This window comes from Pinus tabuliformis, chromosome 7, assembly GCF_031772625.1.
Source record: "Pinus tabuliformis cultivar Carrire ecotype Pingquan chromosome 7, CPIR1, whole genome shotgun sequence".
NCBI classification, from domain to species: Eukaryota; Viridiplantae; Streptophyta; class Pinopsida; order Pinales; family Pinaceae; genus Pinus; species Pinus tabuliformis.
Window position 1 is genome coordinate 1,741,914,987 of NC_142293.1, and position 23,464 is coordinate 1,741,938,450.

At 39.0% G+C, this 23,464-nt stretch overlaps 1 protein-coding gene across 1 annotated transcript in view; it reads left to right on the forward strand.

Annotated features, from left to right (window-relative positions):
- LOC149255293 (uncharacterized) overlaps positions 1-23,464 on the forward strand; it is a 214,162-nt gene that overhangs the window by 82,594 nt on the left and 108,104 nt on the right. The window contains exons 5-6 of the mRNA XM_089460450.1: positions 14,531-14,590; positions 15,005-15,142. Of these exons, the coding sequence (XP_089316576.1) occupies positions 14,531-14,590; positions 15,005-15,142 (198 nt within the window). The remainder of the gene's footprint in view (positions 1-14,530; positions 14,591-15,004; positions 15,143-23,464) is intronic.

Here is a 23,464-nt window from a genome sequence, read left to right on the forward strand (position 1 = left end):
AGGCCCCGACCTGAGTCGTTGTCGCATTGTGCCTATACAATTTGAGCGACAACAAGACCAAGACATAATTCTTATGATGCTCATGGCACATGCATAGATCCAATCAGGAAATAAAATAAACCATAAAAGACTTCAACTGAAGGATCACACCTTTTCACTCAGAAATATTTTCCCAGGACAAGCCTATTTTTTTTGTTAATGTCTCTTTTCTTTATTTACATTATAGATTTGTTGTAGCTTGAGACATCCAAATTTGCATTGAGAGAAGCTGAAATCAAAGGGGGAATTACTATAGTTTTGGAGTGAGGGTAGTTCATATAGTGAGAAATGTTTTAAAAACTAGGCAGAAATGTGTCTCCGTTAGGGAGTAATAATGTTAGTGCAACTCTTCATAAATATCTTGTCATGGGTTAGCAATGCAACTACGAGAAATGTAGGTTAGTTTGTTTCCCTTTTCTACAACATTGTTCTGTGCTCATGTTGCCTTATCTAGTATTAACTATAGTCATTTTTGTTGTAAAAATTGTCATTGATGTCAAAGGGTGTATTGGCCAGGGTTTCGTTGGTGATTTGCATGCAGAAATCAAGTGAATTTTGGTACAAAGGCCTCCTAATCATTCTTGAAAAAAGTTAGTTTGATCAAGAATATTAGCGTGGCAAAAATTCAAATAACTCATGGGCAGGTTGGCCCCAATCTAAGATCCCTCCAAACAAACATATATATAACCTTGTCCGTGGTCTATGGGAGTATTAATTCACGGTCTGAAGAAGCATCAAACAAGAAGCAAGTGTAGCATTGAATAAGAAGCAAGTGGAGTATCGAATAAAATGCAAAATTTGACTTTATGAAATATGAGGTTTGAATAGGGCATCAAAATGGTTTCTTTTGTTTAATTATGTTTTGGCATAGGTAGGAATAATGACTAGTTTAGATTGCCACTGAGATCAGATGAGTTCGTGGCTAAGAATTCTTGGTATTGACTGGTTACCATTCAAATCTTGTTTTGCAACGAAAACAACGAATAATAGTTTGTGGATTGACTAAGGGAAAATCATGAGGATTGGTTACGATACCGGGTGTCTAACCTATATATTTATATAGTCATGTATGGTGGCAGTATTCGACGTGTTTAGCTCGATTATATATCGATGACTGGTGGCAACATATATATGTAGTCAAGTCTAAACAACTATATATATCAGAGACAATGATAGAAAGTCTGTAATGTGGTTTTCTATATGATGCGGTGCAGGAATACAAATTATTACAAGCTGCGGAGGACGAGTTTTGACACATAGGTTTGTCGCCTTGGTCACATGCGTTGCATGGTGGACTTGGTGCCGTATGCAACGGAGGAATAAACAGATAACACACAAGTCAAGTTATGTTGATAGTCACGTCTCGTATCGTGAATTCACACAGATTGCTTAATTCATGGTTTCATGACATGGAAAGCCACGACCCTTGTGATATTTAATTGGCACATAGTTGTTCATATCACTGGCATAGTACTACTCGTTGACATGGATACAAATTATATGCACTGACATTGGATTAAGTCTCGTGCTCTTCTTGGAACGAGCCCAATTATATATTATATGAAATTGAAATGACATGCACTGTATGGTAAACAGATTATGTAGCCTAGTTGGTTGCAAACTTCAATTCCTTAGCCAAGGTCAAAGGTTTTTGAATATTTTTATTTTTATTTCGAGCCCCTTTTTTCCCTCATAGCCCCTTTTTTCCTTCAACGCTAGCCCTACTGGGTCTAGCATTGGCCTTAATTCGCCCCTCTTTGACCTCTGTCCATTTTCTGAATTTTGGGACTGAATACTTGGTGGGTTTTGCAGAATTTTTGCCTCAAAAAGTTTGATTTGTAAATGACAACTTCATCACAAATTTTTGGCAAGTTTGGACAAAGTGATTTTCAAGGCCTTGGACCTAGGGTTTGCTCTCTAAACCCTAATTTCTCACTGTTTTGTTACAGCTGTAAATTCTGATTTATAACAGTGACTTAAAAGCCCTAACGCACACATTAAATTGGTCAAAATACTCTAAAATTGCAAAATTCAAATTTTCTAGAAATTTGGCCACTTGGGCATTGAGGATCTAGCTTGGATCTAAATTTTAGCTTGCTGGAAATTTTCTGCATAAGTGCTAGATCAGATCTGAATTTTTCTGGATAACATACCGGAAAGGGCTCAGAAAACTAAATTTTTAGTTTTGGCAAATTTTCCAAGTTTTGGGCATATTTTGGCCCTTGTTGTGGCATCAATAACTCACTGATTTTCTGATCTACTCACTGCTGTAACAAGTTAAATCAGATCTGATATAAGTCTGAACATTGCATCTTAAAGTGGGCTAAAACTCATAATTTACATTAGAAAAGTGTTGGGCATCTCATTGATCATCTGTGGCTATCATAGGCTTGTTGTTTCTCAAACCTAATATAATTTTATTGCTGCTGTCATAACAATAACAAGTGTTGATATATCTGACGTATTACTGCTGATTTTGATTATTGGAAATCTAACATTCGCTTGTCTTGTCTTAAGCTCTAATAATTGTCAAAGTTTGCACTTAAGACACTCACACACCTAAGCTCTAAGTTTCTAAATCTTGTTTAAGTTACTTTTGGCATTAAGATCAAATTGACATTGTGATTGAATCATTATTGAATAAGTGCTCTACTTTAAGTTCATAATCTTAAGAATCTTGGGTAATTGTAGCCTTTATCTTGTGAGATTGACATCTTAAGCTTTACTCTTAAGCATCTTTCATTATTGCAATCTTGTGGATTTGATATTGGCATCATTATTGGCATTTACTTGGTTGAAATATCTTTGAAGATCTCTAATTGTTTCAATTGTGGCATTGTCTTTAATAATCTTGCAATTGATATCTTGACTAAGTGTGAGTTAAGTTATTACGGGATTTGTGTACATCCCATAGTCATTAGAACTTTGTGATTATCTTTGGTATCTATTTCACACTTAAGTATTTGGCACATTCTTGTTTGGTTAAGATTGTCTTTTCATTTATCGTTAAGTACTATTGTCATAAAAAATAATCATAACTTAAGTACTTAAACATTTAAAACAATCTTAAGCTAAGAACTTCACTCATCCATCTTGCATTTCATTCTAAGAGTAGTTGCATTTAACAACTTACCTCCAAGCATAAGCTTGGTTGATAGACTCCTAGGACAACCCTTTCTCATTCAGCTTGAGGGATTCAACCCTTCTTAGTGGTTAACATAGTGACCTTGCAATCATCAGATCCACAATCTTTGCACCGCTAGAGGCACTGGGTGGTTGGAACACAGGGTGAGGTATCGTTAATCAGGCCACTGCTTTCTTCTCATTGGCTTCCATCTCACAACCTACTCTGAAGACTGTTTCTCAAAACAGTTAAGGGAAAGGTTCCATTTAGATTAGGCATATAATCTAAAATTAACCAAGATCCTTGCATCACACTTAGGTCGTAGGAGTTGCATCTCATATAGGTTAAGTTAATCATATAAGCATCGGTTACTTGGTCATAATAAGAAAGAAATTTTGACTCCACAAGGCATTGGTCTCAATTCTAAATCAAATCGAATCCTTAATCTTGCTAAATTTTCATCGAGTAGCTAGGCCACTCAACTGTGTCTCTCGGGCAAGTTGGTTCCCAACTTTTTTTCCATCATTTCATTTCCATAGGGACTACCCCTCATAACCTGCTGTTGGGAGATAACTAGAACAGAGTGGGCGAGGATTAGAGTGACAACCCTGTCCCTGAGCCGTCGTCGTGGTGCCTGTTCAATCTGAGCAACAACATATTCAAAATGAGATAGATCAAGACCCCATACCTTCCTCCTCCTCCCAGTAAGCCCTCAAACTGTTCTTCCAACCTTCCAAGATCGACTGCAACAATACTGCATCAACACTCCTTCAATATTGCATCAATACTGGATCAAGGACAAATTTTCAACCCTACTGCATCAGAATTTCGGCCCAGCTTCAAGACTACAATTTCGGCCCTCCTGCAACTTCAGTTCCTTTGCACATGTGAGACAAGATAGAGAAAATTTCGACATCCTTAGCAAGATAATAACCTGCTTTTACTTCTCTAGCCCTTTTATTCTTCCTTCTTGAATTTCATGCTTTTTTTTATTCCAGCTACTACAATTCGAACTTGTGTGAGATGTGCTTCCAAATTAGTGGAGTTGCTCCAATATATAGTGAATCTGTGAGGTCAAATTCCCTTGTTGAGGCCGACTTGTCCTTTCGGAGGCCGACTTGGTGGAGGAGGCCTAATTGACCTATTTTACATTAAAATAAATTTATTTCTTGACAAATAGAGCCCAAGAAGGGTCTTTTACGTTATGACATGGATAAAAATACTTGACATAAACCCTAGAAGCCTTTAATGGAGGCTTTGACCTAAAAACAATTGACCCAAGCATGAAACCCATGCTTTAATAAGTCAATTTCTTTAATAATAAAATTTCTTTTTCTTTTCTTTTGACAAATACATTTCATTATGAATCAAACATAATTATGAAGACTTATACTAGTTACATTTTTTAACACCCCCTCTTAACTAGGGAGGTATTCATAATTACAAATATATAGAGGTACATGGAAGATCTCAAAATGAACTACGAAGAGTTCTAGCACACTCAGTGCTGTGGACTAGATACCTGATGGGGGTATTCTATCCGGGTGGGACTAACGGGACTCAAGCTTTAACCAACTCTAGGTACCATCAGGCTTTTAAGCTCTACCACCAACCTAGGGATCTAGGTGTGTATCCAAGGTCAGAGCTCCATGACCAATGCCAACCTCCCTCTTTGGGATCTAGACATCAACACATAGGCCGACTAGATGTGCTCCCAAGCATCTTGCCATTAGATGCTTCATCTCTTCTTAATAAACTAAATCAGATATATCCATTTGTCCATGCATGCTTCTAGAGTGTTCAACCTTTTTATGGAGAGATTTTACCTGTACAAACCCAAACCCCAATCAACATTAAACTTTGTCGTTCGGTTTCCCTCCTTAAGCAATGTTGCCGTAGCCTCCTCCTCTTCTCTAGCTCTTCTCATCTTCTCCAACAAAATGAACATAAAGAATGAATGAGCTTCCTTGCCATTTTCCTGTTTTAGTCTTGTTACGCTTGCTGCCCGTTATGCACACCTAACAGTTAGTGAGAAAAGCCTTTAAAAGTTTAACCCCATAAAGTGTGGTTGGTGGCAAGAACAAAGAGTTGGGGCTGTCACCTATTCCAAACTCTCTCCGTCTAAGCTATCTCCTAGGTTAGCTAAGGGGGGTGGTCCCTAAATGAAAAGTTATATGATGAGAGTTTCTAGGAGATTAAGTTAGTGTTAATTTGGATTACTTGTCAAAAAATAACTTGTTTCCAAGAAATAAGCAAGCATATGAATAAACAAGCAAACTTGAAATATAGACTCAAAATGTAGACTAGTGCCTTCAAGTAAATAATAATAGCTTGCTCAAAATGAAATCAAGATACAAATGATAAACAATTCAAATGTTAGACCAAGATAAGCATATGAACATCAATTGCAACTATAAAGGAAATAGTACTTTGGAAGTGAATGCCCCAAATAACAAGATACATCAATTACTCATGAGCATAATGATCATCAAAGCAATAACATGAAATATAATTGCACCAATGAACAATATTCCAAGTACAAGAAAATTAAATTGTTGCAAAAGTAAAGGACTCACAATACTAGCATAAAAAGAGCTTCTTGAAATGAGAAATGATATTTGCAAGTAAAACTTAAACACATCAAGATAGCAAAATGGGAAATTGCAAGTAAAGTAAAATTGTGAAGTAAATGTGCTCTTGGTTTATTTTATTAGTTAAAATCTAAAGCAAGATTTCAATTTAACTCCAATCCTCAGACCTCACCCTCACCCGAAAATTCAGATCTAACAGTGAGGAGTCAATAGAGGTGGAGGGTCCCTAAAGTCTATACAACCAACTTAAGTTGGAGGTAAATTTTAGTGATGCTTGGTGCATGTAAGATTTCCCAAAGTAGCTTTGCAAAAGGAAACTTTAACTTGAGAGATTAGCTTGACATAAAATAAATGGTTGCTTTGGAAAGTGAAATTGCCCAAATACACAATGCATCAATACTCAAGATATGAAAATGTTGCATAATAATGAGGCATAAGTGAACCTTAGACAATTACCAAGTTAAATGTATCGAGTTAAAGAGATGCTTGCATAAAAATAAATTGCTATTCAATGGGGTGTAACTTGTGACTTGAAGCTATCAATGTAAATGGTGCAAGCGAACTGTAGTGAACTTTGGGAAAGGGAATGTGATGTGTAGTTATGTTAATTTCCAACTTGAAGCATGCATAAGATGTGAGCAAAAATGGAAATGTCAAAACTAACAATCAATCTACCTACAAGATCTCTCACTAAATGGAGAGATAGGATGCCAATGGGTAGAACCCACGCTCCCACAAAAAAAAAAATAAAATTATTATTATGGTTTACAATGAGGTTAATGGCTCTTTGAGAGCTACCCAAGGAAATAGTGGAAGTGCAATATGAGGTTTTGAAACCACAAGGAAATTCCTTCAAATATGGAGCCTCAAGAGAGATGAAGATGGTATGACAATTAGGAAATACAAGCTCCGAAAGTGATACACGGCTTAGCCTCTTTCGCAAGCCCTCCTAATGCCCACGACCTCCCTGAAAATGGAGCTTGAAGCTTGAGAAAACCTACAACAAAATTGTTAGGGCTGCAAAACTAAAACCAAAGTTAGTGTGAAAAAGAGAATGCAAAATGAGTGATAATGCTACATTATAATATACAAAAACTAAATCAAATGATGGGAAAAGACCCCATCACTTGGCTAGCTTATAAGGAGCTCTTGATTAGCTAGATAAGAATTGAAAGCACGAGAGTTTATGAGAAATTTGATTGAAATATTGACCTATGCACAAACTATGTCAAAAGGGACCCTGCAAAACAAAACACTTTCAAAAGATAAACTTATGAAATTGAAATAACAATAGGAGCTCCCTATAGAGCTATGCCAAGAGTGGATTGGTCTCTTGAAGACTTCCCCTCACACTTGTTAATCGATCCTAAGATGTTCCCTACAAAACTTCACATGCACATTATCTCATATGGATTTAAACAATACACAATAGCAAGAAAACTCTAGAATTTGTATGAAAATAGATAGAGTTGTCTAGCCTAGAGCATATCAAATAAACAACTATAAATGTAAGTTAGTTTTACATTCACAACTCGATAAGGAATATGAAAAAATGGAACAAAATAAAGCGTAAGTAGAGAAGTATACCATCATTGAACCAAACACAACCTCCAAGAGAGACACCCATGAATGAATCCCAAAGACATTTTTATTCATGTGAAGCACAAGTGTACATAGGAGCAGAGTCTCCCCAAGCACAATAGCTAGTACAAAAGATGATTGAATGAGAGCCCAATGGGTCTCTTTATACAAAATTAGGAGGAACTCCCAATGTGAAATGCATCAACAAGTGGCAAATAATGATAATCCCAAAGATGGTCAAGCTCCTCCAAGTGGCAATATTACTGTGAAGTGGCAGCAAGCTAATCCCTTAGCTATAGCAGCGTATTTCCTGAGTGAGGATCAACGTATCCTCTTGCTGGCCATGTGTAGAAAGGACTACAAACAAAGGGGGACAATTGTCTTAAATAACTTATGTAAATTCACAGTTAACATGCCAGCAAACTAATGAGTAAGCTATCCTATGCATATCCTCCAAATCAGGACTACGTGGACTGCTCTTAATTAGCTGCGTTGATTTCTCATGACTGTTGTGAAGAATGAATGAATGAATGAATGAAGGGATTTTAATGACGTCCATGAGACCAAGCGATCTAAGGGACCTAGGATTCCAACACATCACAACTTCAAACTTTTTTCTAAGTCTACTCTCTTGTCATGAATTTTGACCAAGAAGCTCGCAGTTTTGATAAGCCTCGCTTCCTCGAACAACTTGTTCAAACAATCCACCTTCAAAATGTTACTAAACTGATTACGAATATCTTCATAAGCCAAACAATCCATGATGTAGTGCCATTCTGTTTCAACCTCTCCTTTCCTACAAAAGATGCATATTCTTTCTTCCCACTCTTCTTTTGGAGTTGTCCATCTACCTATTTCACATCCAAGATGATGAGACCCGGTCGTCATTTGTGCTATTAATAATCTAGCCTTTCCTGTGATTTTGGCATCGAAATATATCTTCTCATCATGAGAAAATGTAGGATTGAAATTTTTGACATATAGAGATTTTTTTCGACCAATCTGCTTTTCCCACATGGTAGTCTTGAATTTTTCAAGCACCCATTTTTTTTAGCTCCTCTTTAGAGTTAGGATAATCCTGCCACTTAATGCCCCACTTACCCAACCACTTTTCATTTTGTTTCCTCCAAGTTTTCTTCCTCCTTTTTAACTCCGCAACAACTATTTTAGGCCAACGATGCCCATCCATGCCTTCAACCTTTTTTAAGTAACTTAACAAGCGAAAGACCACCTCAGCCTCCATCGGAAACAAACTAGCCTCAGCTAGCAGGATCTCATAAGGGACCGTTGATTTGACTTTGAAATTATTAGTGATTAAGTGCTTTTGAATTCTTTCTAATTGTCTCCACTTGTGGTTTGACATACTGCTCCCCCAAACTTCACATCCATAGAGTACAACCGGTGTAACCAATAACCCAAAAAGGGTTTTCTTGGTCTTCTAGTCTCATAATTCGGCTTTCTTGTGTTTGTTCTGTAGAATGTATAAATCTCTCCAATCCCCTTGAATCCTTTTAGCTCTACATGCCTCCCAATTGAGCCTGTTGTGAAAAACAATTCCTAGATACTTGTATTCTTCCACTATTTCCAAGGGTTTCCCCTCAAAAATAAAATTAACTTGCTTCTTTTTCCTCTTCAAGGAGAAGATCATGATCTTGATTTGGCTAACGTTTACTTGCATCCCAACCTCTTGAAAAATAGCTCTAAGGCCTTTAGAGGCTCTCTCAGACCATCAACTAATTTTGCAATTAGGATAAGGTCATAAGCATACAAAAGAAGCCTCACCACATAACTTGCTAATTGAATACCCTCTCCACTGTTACTGCTTAACCATTCTTCTAGCTTATCAATATATAAGCCAAACAGTGTGGGGGAAAGAGGGCACCCCTGCTTGACCCCAATGTCACTACCAAAGCATTCAGAAAAGCCTTCCTTAGTTCTGATTTTAGCTCTAACTTTCTCGTAAAGCTTATGAACCGTTGCTCTATATTCACTTGGAATTCCGATCTCTTCCATCCTTCTCCACAGCTTGTCTCTAGGAACAATGTCGAAAGCTTTCTTGAAATCAACAAAGCAACAAAAGGCCTCCTCACCTTGTATGTCCCATACTTTTTCTATGAGATGCCTAAGAGTGATACAATGATCAATGGTAGAATGCCACGACCTAAAACCAGCTTGCCCTTTTGCTCTTTTACCTTCCTTTTTTGCCCAACTGCTAATTCTATGCTCCACCATGCTTCCAAATAGATTTCCAAAAAGAGGATTAACCATAATAGTGCAGTAATTGGAGGGAATATTAATGTCTCCACTTTTGTAAAGAGGGATAGCAACACTAGTTGTCCATTCAGTTGGGAAATTTCTTTGTGTGACGTTGTTGAAGATCCTTTTGATAATCGGAGCCAAGGTTTCAAACCCCCACTTTAAAAATTCTTCTTGCAATCCATTAGTGTCTTGAGCTTTACCATTTGCTAACTTTGTTATACCACGCTTGACATCTTCTAATGAAAATAACTCTGTTGAAGTGTGTAACAAATGCAAGATAATGTGGGGGCCAAGACCTGCCCCATGTGGCATTATTGTCCCCGTCTAAACTGAATTCAAATCAGCCTACAAATGATGCCCAATAATATTGCGTTGACTGATCTAAACTTTGACTAGACCTGGCCGCCAACGTATGATTTAAGTGGGGACAAAGTAGGGGGACAAGTTTTGTCCCATGTGGCATTATTGTCCCCCTTTAAACCTTTAAAGTGCCTTATAACTTTTAATTTTCACGTGCCCTTTATTAACTTAACACTTTAATCTCTTCACATTAAATTGAAGTTGAAACTTTTACCATACCTATATCTTATGAGCTCAACGTGGGCCCCTTTGACTTGCATTTGGAACTTGGACTTGAGTTGTACTTTGTGTGGTGGGACCCACATAGCTGCCACATCACCTTTGACATTCACTGGAATCTGCCATGTCAAAATTTAACTCATTTTGACTATGGAAAAATTTCTAAATTTTTCCAGTTATTGAATTTTCTTGAATTTTTTCCTCATTTTTGTCACTGTCATTAGAAAAATCGGCTTTTGAGGGACTATAAGTCGTTTTTTGACCCTCAAAGTGGGTCCTAGAATAATGTTGGGCCTTTGAGGATGAATTTAGAGTGGTCACCCGCCCTTGACATTTCCCAAGGCCACTTATTTACATCATTACATAGAAAATAATTAAAAGATTCCATTTTGTAGAAAATTTTTAATTATTAAAAAATCCTACTTAGACCTAGTCAAATTCCGCGAAATTTTAGAGATGACCTAGCATGGTAATATACATTGACTCTAGACACTAAGATGCGTTAGGGGCTCAACCTTCAAGCCGTCACCCCGACTTTGGGGTAATGCAGTGAGTGAAAAAACCTAGAAAATTATTCGCCTCTAAAAAGCAGGAATAATTAACCAAGTAAAAAAACACTCCAATGTTTACTTTCTCATTGATTGAGTCCCAACACCCTAGGCTTGTTACATGGCTTTATTCATCGTGCTAATGACATTTATACAATATCCCCGTACGGCTGCAGAATCTGAGGACTGAAGAAGAAAACGAGAAGAAGTAGAGTTGAAAAACTCTGGTGATATGATGATCTCTGATGGTACACGCAACCTTTGGTACATCCTTGGGCATGGAGTCTTCAGATAATCTTCAGGTGCCACTCCAGTGGTCAACAAGTCTCATTATGTTGAGAGAAGCCCTAACCTTATGATCAAGGGCTGAGATTAGATCTCAGCTCTCCTAGATCAAGGGCGGAGATCTAATCTCCCATTGACCTCCTTTTTATGTCTCCCGCCTCATTAATGAGCTCCCTAGTCACTTTAATGTGTTTTTGTACCTTGTACCTTTTTCTCATAAAGTCAACTTAAAAACATAAAGTGATTTTGATAATATAAAGTACATAGTACTTTTGTACTTCATAAAGCGACTTCAAGTCACATTACTTTAATAACTCATAAATTCACTTACTAAAAAGGTGTTCTCATGTGTTTTCCTAGGCCAAAGGAAAAAGCGCTATGAAAGACCTCCTTGGTACCTTTTTTCTCAACACTCCTCTCAAGGAGGCTGCTCCCCCACCTGATGTATAAATAAGAGATTCAAGTTGGCCCTTGAGGCTAGGAAAGAACATATTAGAAAGAATCTTAGGCTTTGAATATTTCTGAGCAAGTTTTGTAGCATTGCATTACCTGATGTAAGACAGATTCTTAGTTTTTGAAAGCGGTTCCTCATTTGAGTCTCTAGCATGGTTCCTCCTCAAGGACTCTGAGAATTCTTGGGCTGGACCCACCCCAAAAGCTTCAAAGCTATGTTGCAGGAAACGTGGGGCAGAAGGGCATTTCTGTACGGAAACGGGTATGAAACGCTGAAACGCGTTTGGTACGGCCCTGAAACGCGTCTCAGGCCGTACTGCCACGTTTCACGAAACTGAAACGTGGCTAGTACGGCCTGAAACGCATTTCAGGGCCGTACGACCCACGTTTCAGCATTTACTTGTTTTTATTTATTTATTTATTTTTATTTGTTTTCTAATCTATTCTTACATTAGCCTAGTGACTTCTAGTTGCTTCCAGATGCCTGTCTAAAGTTATGAAAGTGAACTTTTGCCCTAGTGTTGATATGCAGTTCATGGTAATGTTAAATTCTTAAAGTAAAAGTGATATTCTCCTTTATTTTTCATTTTCATCCTTTTACTTAAATTTTTAACATTACCATGAAATGACTCAGGATGTTTGAGAGTGGTTTCGCCCTCATTGGATTTCATATGGAGAAAGTAGAATTTTAGATCTCACTCAAGATCCAACAGACTTATCTGTTTTTCAGGATTTCAGGATTGGGGGGATTGCAATGTTTCCATTGGATTTTATCATGTACTAGGGTATGGAACTTGTATTTAATCAGGAGAACCAAGCCTTCTATGCAGGGGAAACTCCCAATAATCAAGAGAATGTAGGGTACTAGGGTATGAAACTTGTATTTAATCAAGAGCATTAAGGTCGTTCAACTATGTAGGAGGAGACTCCCAATCAAGCACGAGACAAGAAATTAGAAATTTCTCGTGGCTGATTTTGGATATTTCTATTTTCATTATGTGATTATTCATGAGTAAATGTGATGCAAATTTAGATACTTATAGTTTATGCATTGACAATTGACAGTTTTATCATAATGTAATAAATTAGAATGTATCATATATGCTTTATGATTGCACATATTTCTTAAATGTCCTAATATATATATATATATATATATATATATATTCGCGTTTCCCCGTTTCCAAAATTTGGGGAGGTCGCGTTTCGTATCGCTTCCCGTTTCGGAAACTCGTACCCGTTTCCCCGTTTCGTGCAACCTTGCTTCAAAGCCTTCTTCTATTTCTATCACTACCATTTTCATTCTTTGCATTTGCTTTGTTTAGCTCTTGAATCAACATTTCTGGAAATTAAATTTTGATAGCGTTATTATTGGTTAAGCAGGTAGTTTTGTGAACTTTTTAAATTTTTGTAGGTCATTCATACAATCTATCAATATCTTGGATCACTAATATTGCTTATCATTGCATTTTCAAGTTTTTTTCCATTTCATCTCTTCTGCTGTTACAATTTCTGCAATTTCCTGTTTTATTGTGCAGCCAAGATTATGATTAGATGGGGTAAGAAAAACTTGGTTTCGTAGTGCTGAAGCTTAGACTTAGTTCTATGCTTTTACTAGTTAAATAATATCATTTCCCATTATTCCTACTCCCTTCTCTCATCCTAGATTTGCGTTTTAATAGATTTTCTGGCTTGCTGGTTTTCCATGTTGCAAAACCGGGAGTCTTGTAGCAGCCAACAAACAACCCATTTTCTTCATCTAGTTTAGCAATACTCTTGATTGGTTTCCTTATATTAGAATATGTTTGGGATGTTGATGGAGTTTAGAATAGTAGAGATTTATTGAAGTTGCCTTTAGATACTTTTACTGTATGCTTTTTGAGCACTGTTTTTAGCTTCTACAACATAGAATTCAGGTTTACTTTCCAAGTCTTTTATTTTCAAGCAAAGTGTTTTTTCTATTTCCTGCAATCAACATAGGTTTGTGTCATTTCATTTCTTCAATTTCACTTTCCTGTAGCATAGTTACCTTGGCAACTTGACTAGATTTCTGGCCATCTAATCTACACAACAACATCTCTCACCTGCATGAGGATTAGAAAAGCAAAGAGATAGTGCCTATTGCACGTATAGTACCAACCTCTTTTAAGTTTGTACAAACCCTAGGTTGATAATTAAAGCTGAAACTCTTTGAAGTTGTAGCATTATTGCTGCAACACTGAAGGCCATCAGTGGGAACATGGGTGATTATCAATTGTGGAGTTATGTTTGAGCCTTGAACTTCACCAGCAGAAAATAAAAAATTTACTGCTTGTAGGTATTCCATCATTTCTATGTCAGCTTCTTCTTGCACAACTTGTATTTGGATTCTAATTGATAATATTAGATTGTGTAGGATTCAAATAATCTGATTAACTCTAACATAGAATGTCTAGGATAACATCCTTCATTTTCTGTTCATTTTTATACTACGCAATGTGATAGAATAAGACAATTTCTTGTTCATTCCATTACATGTAGTTAATCCAATTGTATTTTTTAGCTAAAGGCATTATATTGCTGAAATGGTGACAATTACATCATTGGCTGAGTTAGATGTAATAAGAGAATCAGTAAACTATTAAGTTATGAAAAGGTGGATTATTTCAGTTGGGTAATTTTGGATTCTGTGACAGGTATTCCTTGCTCCTTGCCATCTACCTCATGCTGTCTTACAAAGATCTAGTTGATCTCTTGCACTGTTTCTTCCTTCTTTGACATAAAATTTAGTTCACTTGTTTCTTGGATGATCTTGTTTTATCTTGCTTAATACTTTTGGGGTACCCTACGGCACCCCACCATATTGTTATCACTGATTGTACTTTCTAGTTCCATTGACCTATCCTTTGGTAATTTGTTGTACAACAATAAAATTATCGTATATTATCTTATCTGAAGGTGTCTTTATATGTGGTCTACTTACCAGATTTGTCTCAACTCTGCTCAATTTCATATTCAAAATTCATTTTTGGTTTTTTCTTTCATCATGTTATTATTTTTTAACCCTTATTTCCTCGTTTTTTCCTATTTAGGTGGACCCAGGTCTTTTGAAGGGCTTGCAGCAACTCCTGCAATTTGATGGTGATGTCGAGGTATGGTTTGGAGATTTTGTGAATGTGACAACTTTGCTTCATCTTGCCTGCCTTTGTATAAGAATTCAGCTTTGAAGGCTTGAACGGGAAATAAGAATGAGTCTAAATTGAAAAATGTCAAGACACATGGCTTTTTGAATCACACTGATCAGATTTAAGTGCATAATGGGAAGCATTTAGCATATTATTCTCTTTCCTTTGCATAACTTTGTGGCTGTGTTGTGATTCTTGTCATCAGTAAAATACTATGAGAAATGTGCCTGTGAGTGGATGCTTTTGAGCATAAATCAATTTGCTTTCCATTTGTCAATGTTTGTTACTTAAGTATCCTTCTTAGTACACAGTACAGTATGTACTATGACCTGAATTCCTTGTCATCTTGCTCTCATATTATAGAGTTGGATTCAATTGCAGAAAGTCTTCTGTAGGAGCTTCCAAGTGTCGGTGCAAGATATTTTTGGGGAATTCATAAACATTGAGCTGAAGGAGAATGGAAGTGATATTTCTGTTACCAGGGAAAACCGCAAAGAATATGTTGACCTATGTACCAAGGTATGATAGTTTTAAAACGTGAAGTCTCTCTTCCTTTCTCATAACTCTTGGTATTTGCTATCGATGTTTTTTCTGTAAATTTTTATTTTATTTGTTGAATTAATGCTTTATATGAATCCTTTGAAACTCAATGAACTTATAATCCAAGGTTCTATGCCTGCTGGGGTTTGAACCTGTGTTAACTTATTTAAACCTTCACAGTTCAAAGTTCAAACTGCCATCTAGTCATAAATTGTGTATTGATAACATCCCAAAGTAAGGGTTGTTGATTTCCAGCTATAGAGATTTATTTAAAATGTTAAGCCCTAGCAAAACAAAAGTTGTAGCAATAGTGGAAAAGTGGATGGGCTAAGTAAGATGGAGGTGAATCCCTAAGACCAATGCCTATGAAATCTTGGGAAAATTGGAGTCAAAAGAAATATAGTTCTTAGAGGTTTCCATTCTAAAACATTGCTATGAAGGTGATTTTATATTATTCTAGCGACAACTAGGTTTGTTAGATGTAAGTTTAACACAAAAGGATTAAACATAAAAGGGTTTATATCTTAACATTATATTATTCTAATGGCAGATCCCAAGCTGAATCAACATCAAGATGTGGATTTTCTGTCCACAACGCTCCTAACCCAATTAGAATCTGTGTATCCCTACAACTGCACTCCACCAACTCCAACATATCTGAGCCCAAAGTCTACTGTACCACACAAGTATCTTAGCACATGCTTCACTACAACCCAGTGAACCTGTCTCGCCTCCACCATGAATTGGCTGAGTGTGTTCACAACAAAACAAATATTTGGCTTGGTTTTGACTAGATACATCAAAGAACCTATCAACTGCCTATACATTGTGGGATCCACCAATTCACCCTCAGAAGCACTTAACTTTGTCAAGTTAGTGATCATCGATGTAGACATAGGCTTGCAATCCTCCATCTTGAATCTCCTCAAGATCTCAACTGCATACTTGCCCCACCCAAGGAAAATCTCTCCTGGCTACTGTCACATCTCCAATCCCAAAAAGTAGTGCATCAATCCAATGGCCATCTCAAACTTCGAAGCAAGGTCCTCCTTGCACATCCCTATGAGCTTTGTTGATCTTTTCAAGAACATATCGTCAATATAAATGACCAAGTTGAGTGGCTCACCCTCAACAAGTACATAGTATAGTTTTAGTCTACCTCACTCTTGGTGAAGCCCAAACCAAGAAGATATCCATTGATCTTGGCATACCCTGTGCGTGGATCTTGCTTCAGCCCAAAAAGGGCCTTCTTCGACCTGCACATATGAGACTTGTTACCCACCACTTGTGGGTAGTATCCATAGGAGAAAATTTTCTCCTAGATGGTCCTCAACCGACAACAAGCAGCGCCTTGCAGCCACCAGCTAGCCTGATGTGCCACTGTCTCCGCCACCTGAGCTAGCCATGTGGTCCCTCGCCCATCTGTTATGATCGTATGTTTGAAGGCGGGCCTCCCGACCCTGAAGGTATGGCTTTTCGTTGGTGTAGTTAATTTTGTTTACTTATCATGGACACTTTTGGGCATGAATTAGTGGTGGGATTCGGCGGTTAGAGTGGGCTAGGCCTTTTCTCTTGTCTCCTCTACCTGATTTGGTAGTTAGCCTTGTATCCTAGTCCCATGGGATCTCCTTTACTGACTATTAGCTCTAGGGTTGACATTACATGGGAAATCTAGATTTTGGTTGCGTGGTCCCGCTTCTCGACACCATATGCATCACTCCCCTATGCTCATTTTAACCCCATTTATCACCAGGTCCACATTTGTCCATTGGGTCTACAAAGGGTTACCCTCCTCCTCCCCTTGCCCACACCTTGGGTCGGGTCTGGAACAATGCCCCGGAGGTTGATGCAGCGAAAAGAAAAGAAAATCATAATTTGGCCACTTTCAACAGGAAATGTACTACAAAATGCAAAAGATGGTTAGGACATACAAATTTAGCACGTGGGCAAAAGCCAAACATGAGCTCTACCCCTTATCTATGGCCATCACCGTGGTTCTTATGGGCTCTAGATGAGCCCCCTCCACATTAAGGAACACATGACTGTCCCATCCTTTGGTGGGCAATGAACTGCCCCACCTTAAAGGGGGTATCTACTACTGTATCTTACACATCATGCTCTCATCCCCTGGAGCCCCGAGTAGTTATGAAGAAAAATCAATCAAAGGCAAAAGACATGAAGAAGGGTGGAAAAACAAAAGCCAGGGTGACTCATGTACCACAACTACTCCCTCCCACACTCATATACCCAAGCGTGGGCTTCCCCTATTATAGCTACCCTTGTACCATGGCATGTGGCTTGGAGCTTTCCCCTAATCCCTACTCCATTCCATCATTATATCACATGCCACCTACCACTTGATGGATGTACCATGGACATGTCACCCTCTTTAAAGGCTGAAACCACCTAATAGGGTCCTTGGTTAACCCCTTTATTGAGCTTGGAGACACCTATACATGCCAAACCCTGTGAAAATTCCGAAACCCAGAATCCTATTGTAGCAACTGGAAATTATTCTCCTAATTGTTAATTTAATTAACAATTTATTTACTGTTTCCTACAACAAATACTGAACAAATCACATTGCAACCTACAAAAATAAAACCGCGGAAGAATAAACGCTGGAAGAAATGCTAGCACACATAAAATAACATAGTTATTTTTGGACAAATGTCCCCGGAAAAACCAAACTTGCGAAAATGGGTGCAGCAGTGAGGGTTTTATTTTATTATGCAATAGTGAAATTTGAGTACATCTATGGATGCCCAATTGGCAATTCAAACAACAAGAAAATATGGCAGAGATATTCCCTAAGCAACCCCGACACTCGCGCTTCCTGCATTCGTGCTGCTTGCACTTGCGTTCCTGCACTCACGTTTCTACACTCCCGTACATGCATTGGGAATAACTCATCCTCTTGTTACTGCCTCTCCGGATCACTGTCCCTGCACCTCACTGACACTACGTCCCTCTCTAGCTCGAATTTCACTGCTGCTTGCTCGATCTGCACAAGGAACTGCTGCACAAGTGTACTCTCCAAGTGCCCATTGATTTCTTTTTATAATCCGGACTCCAACTGTTGATTTGGGGTAGCATCGAATGTGCTCTAGCCATGAAAATTGGTGGAGAGGCTAAAGCACATGAGATCTCCAAGACCCAAAAATATTTTGGAGAAATTCTACTTGGTTAGAGAGATATTAAAATAATTAATATTTTTAATGGAGTTCCTAAGTCTAAACTTAGGAAAATTAAAATATTAATGGGTATTAATATAAAACTGGGTGAGAATGTTCTAAATGACATGGATCAAGCCAAATCTAATCTTAACTGTTGATTAGAGATTTAATCTCAGCCATTGAAGACTCAACAAAAAAAGTATAAGAGGAGGCTTGAGGGTCAGTTGGAGATACACCGAGTTGATTAGTCAGTTCGATTTTATGGAGTGGGGTTTGTTGAGAAAATTCGAACAAGTGATCTGAATTGCAACGAGGGGCGGTGAGTACATAGCAGAAAGGCAGAGATAGTGCCTGAGGGTTAGCACAATGATCAGAGAGGCTAATGCAGAGGAAGCCATAGCTACGCAGAGGCAGCAGGAGCCACGCAGAGGCAACAGGAGCCACGCAGAGGCAGCTAGTGACTCCGCAGAGGCTGAGGGGCCTGCGTGGGTGCTGCAGAAGGCCAGAGAGCTGACGCAGAGAGGCAGAAGGCTAACGCAAAGGGTTCAGGAGTGATGTTGAGGCTAGTAGGGCTGACGCAGAGCCTTGGAGAAGAGCTGGAAGGATTTTCGTGGGGCAAACTCGCTGGATATCTGCTTTCGAGGAGAGGTATTACTGTCAGATAGAAATCTATGTTGGGTGAGCCAGTTTGGCACCCTAGTGGTACTCAAGAAAGTTGCTTAATAATAAAACCCTCAGAACTGCTGCATCGGTTTTCCCAAGTTGGGTTTTTCCAGGGACGATTATCCAAAAATAACGGTGTCCCTTGTGTGTTTGTCTATTATTTCATTTGATGATCTGTAGATGAGTTGAGACCGCATTTGTGTTTATTTTCGATATTTATATGGTTAAATAACTTGTTAAGGAATAAACAAGTAGGTGAAATAAACTAGATAATGCAGTAGGAATTTCTGATATGTTAGATTCAGAAAAATCAACAGCAACGACCAAGACTAAACCTTAATCAATGGCTAGGATTAACTAGAAGTCAATTCGTGTGAGTTTCTTGAACAATCACACCTTGACTTAATTAATTTTGATTAATTAACCATATTCCCTAAGTTTAGACTTAGGAAATATTTAAAAACAGAGTAATAATCTAATTAAGTCATTTCTAGGCAGAATTTCCATAAACAATTAATGGGTTTTGGAGATATCATGTATTCTAAGCTCTCCACAAAATTTTGTGGCTAGAACACATCCAATGCTACAAAAATGAACACTCCCTTTTAGCGAGGAATGTGTTCTAGTGCTTTATTGCACATCCTGTGACAACACCAACCACTGCGCAACTCTGATATTCGATGCATCTGTGTTGTTGTTTACCTTGTTGAATTGCTTCCAACACTGCATCTGCACTGTAACTCCCTCTCATCTGTTGCTGTTGCAACTCCCTCTCATTTCTCATTTTTTGTTGCTGTAGCTGCAACAACTGCAACTAAGAAGCATCCGAAATACTGAATCAACTGTGATCAGTATGATGCATCTGTCACCTGAGTCTCTAACTGTTGCTAGCATCTGCACTGTCATTGAGGAATATGCGTTGCTACTGACTCTGCATTGTGCCACCTGCACTCCTGCCAACTCTGCACTGCGCTACTCAGCATCTGAGTGCTACTTGACTTTGCATCTGTCACTCTGGCATCTGACTACATCTACTACCACTGATCCATCCTGCTACTGAATACTGCGGGCCCTTGTACCAAGGTATTGATCCATGAGGTGGACTCCTTAAGGATCTTGCCCATCTGTAGCACTCTGAGGCGACAACTCCAAATCACCCCACCTCATTCCTAGAGGGTATGTCAGCAATCATAGCGAAGTCTTCCTCCAACTTGGAGGATAGCCTATCGATCTCAGCATGTGCTGCAGCTTGGTCTTGCTTCTCCTCTTTGTCCTTTTTGAGAGGACACTAGGTACTATAGTGATTGAGTTCACCACACCTGAAGCACTTGACCTTCGACAAGTCCTTCTTCTTCCTCTACTCCCCCCATCCCTGACTGGGACCCTTTGATTCGAGGGCTACATTCTCCTCCTCCTTCACTTGCCTCAATCCGCTGCTGCTGCCACTAATGTAGCTCTTCAATAGAGCTCGTCTCAACTTCTCCTGCTACAAATTGGCCCACATCTTGTCCCAACTTGGCAAGACATCTCTCCCCAAAATACTTCGGAAAAACACCTGCCACTCTTCAGAGACACTATTTAGTGCCAATTGCACTAGCTCTGTGGGTTGAGATGCTGCCCCAACAACTGACAACTGGTCTTGGACCTCTAGAATCCTTGTGAGGAAGGGGTTTATGCTTTCCCCCTTTTGCATCTTGATGCATCTCAGCTTCTCCTCTAAGAACATCTTCTATTGCTCGGAAGTGCCTTGGTATAGCGTGGAGAGAGTCTCCCACATATCTCTGGCAGCACCTTTTCCAGCTATATGTGAAACAATGTGATCCTGGACTCCGTCTAGGATCAACCTCTTTGCCCACGCTATCTCCTTTCTGTACTCCTTCAACTGATCTGCATCCGTGGGAACTGCTACCACTGCATCAATATATGTTTTAAGGCCATATTCATCTAGAAGGAAGGACATCCTTGCCTTCCAAATGACATAGAAGCTCCATACAACCTGTCCTAATCACGAAGCCCAGCAGTGGCCATCTTTACAAATGTATAAAATCTCCTCTTCCCTTCTGCTTAGTTGTTGCTCAACTATTCATACTCCCTTATGGAGTGAGAAACTCTGCACACAACGACTGTTGATTTGCAAGGGAAATCAAACTTCTTGAGACTAGAAGTTGACTGAGGAAATTTTTCCCTCAGTGTGTGTTCTTCTTCCACCTGATGCTAGCTTTGCTTTAACAAACTGCTGCAAAAACTTCTGCATCCAGCTAGAGATTTTCTTTGTGAAAACACTGGGCTGCTCCCTCTGACTCTGGAATCCCTCAATCTGGAGAGATCGAATTTTTCTCTCCCTCTCTCAGAAAAATCAAATCTCAAGAAATTCGGCCTCTTGGCAAAGTGACTGCGCTGCCCTCTAGGGTTTTGATCTGCTGCCCACACTGAACAATGAAACTCCTCCTTTCTTCCCTACTGAGCTCTCCGGCTGATCATCTGCACTCTGATACCATGTGAAAATTCCGAAACCCGGAATCCGATTGCAGCAATTGGAAATTATTCTCCTAATTGTTAATTTAATTAACAATCTATTTACTGTTTCCTACAACAAATGCTGAACAACTTACACTGCAACCTACACAAATAAAACTGCGGAAGAATAAGCGTTGGAAGAAATGCTAGCACACAGATAAAATAACACAATTATTTTTGGACAAATGTCCTCGGAAAAACCCAACTTTGGAAAACCGGTGCAGTAGTGAGGGTTTTATTTTATTATGCAGTAGTGAAATCTGAGTACATCTATGGATACCCAACTGGCAATCTAAACAGCAAGAAAATCTGGCAGAGATATTCCCTAAGCAACCCCGACACTCGCGCTTCCTGCACTCGTGCTGCTTGCACTTGCGTTTCTGCACTCGCGCGTTCCTTCACTCGCGAGTTCCTACAATTGCGTGTTCCTGCAATTGCGTGTTCCTGTACTCGCGTTCCTGCGCTGGGAATAACTTAGCCTCTTGCTATTGCCTCTCTAGATATGGAAATCTTTCTCCGAATCACAATCCTTGCCCCTCACTGACACTAAGTCCCTCTCTGGCTCGAACTCTACTGCTGCTAACTCGATTTGCACAAGGAACTACTACTCATGTGTACTCTCCAAGTGCCCATCGACTTCTTCTTATAATCCTTTATTGGGACTCCAATTGCCAAGATTGAATCTTAATCGATGGCTAGGATTAACTAGAAGTCGATCCGTGTGGGTTTCTAGAACATTCACACCTTCTCTTAATTAATTATGATTAATTAACCATATTCTCTAAGTTTAGACTTAGGAAATATTAAAAACATGCTAATAATCTAATTAAGTCATTTCTAGGCGGAATTTCCACAAATGATTTCCGAGTTTTGGAGAGTTCATGTATTCTAGCCTCTCCACAAAATTTTGTAGCTAGAACACATCCGATGCTACAAAAACTAACAAAGCCCACTATGGAAGGGCATGCCACCATGAAGTGTCCATTTGATTCCGTAATTTGTAAGCTCTTTTACTTGATTACTCTAATGATTTCTTGTACTGGAGGGCAAGTGGGCGCATTGGATCTTATGCAGGATTGTAGGTGGGTCTCCATTTGGGGTTTGGTGTTACTATACGGGGTCCAAACCCTCTTGAGGGTATGTTACCACTCAAACTAGCGGGGATCCTAGAGGGGCACTTGCTAGGTCAAGAGCAACAAAGAAGCTAAAGCCCACTGTCACCACAGCTAAAATTTTATACTCTTTACGGACTTTCACTGATGGGAAGAGACCCCATATATAGAGAATCACTTATGAGGGATAAATCAACTAAGATGGATGTGAAGTGATCTCGATGACCCTTTCCTAGGAGAGACTCAAGAGTGGGACTTGGTTTCCTTTATGCAAGGTACAAGGTTCTCTAGGATAGGGGAATAGGGATTTGAGGGGTTGGCTTAGGGAATGTGACTTGCAAAGGAGCTTCCTAAACCCTAAAATCCTTTTGGAACTTGGTTTCCCAAGTGGTTTTTGAAGAGTTGACTTTGATAAGATATGGGACCGCATGGGACCAAGTGGACCCAAGTTAGGTCCGAGAGGATAGGATTTTGCAACCAATGATATGCTTGACCTGATTAGGGAGGGGAAGGGATCAAGGAATGAATTTTCAATGGAAGGAAATGCAAGGATCCCAATGAGGTTTCTAGCCTAAGGGAAACCAAGGGTGAGAATTGGTCTTCGAGCTAGGGCTTGCGATATCTCAAGATCCCACCGTCGGAATCTCATGAAATTTGTAGGGCATCCAAGGACACATCAACGCAGTTGTGGACCAAAAATTGAAGTATTTGGATGGCTAGATTGTGACATAATTGATGTTCTAGATGGCCTAGAGGACTAGACCTAGAGAAGAGGAAAGGGGAGAAGGAAAATAGGTTTAAGGTGATCACCTTTGGGTGTACTAGTGCCTAAT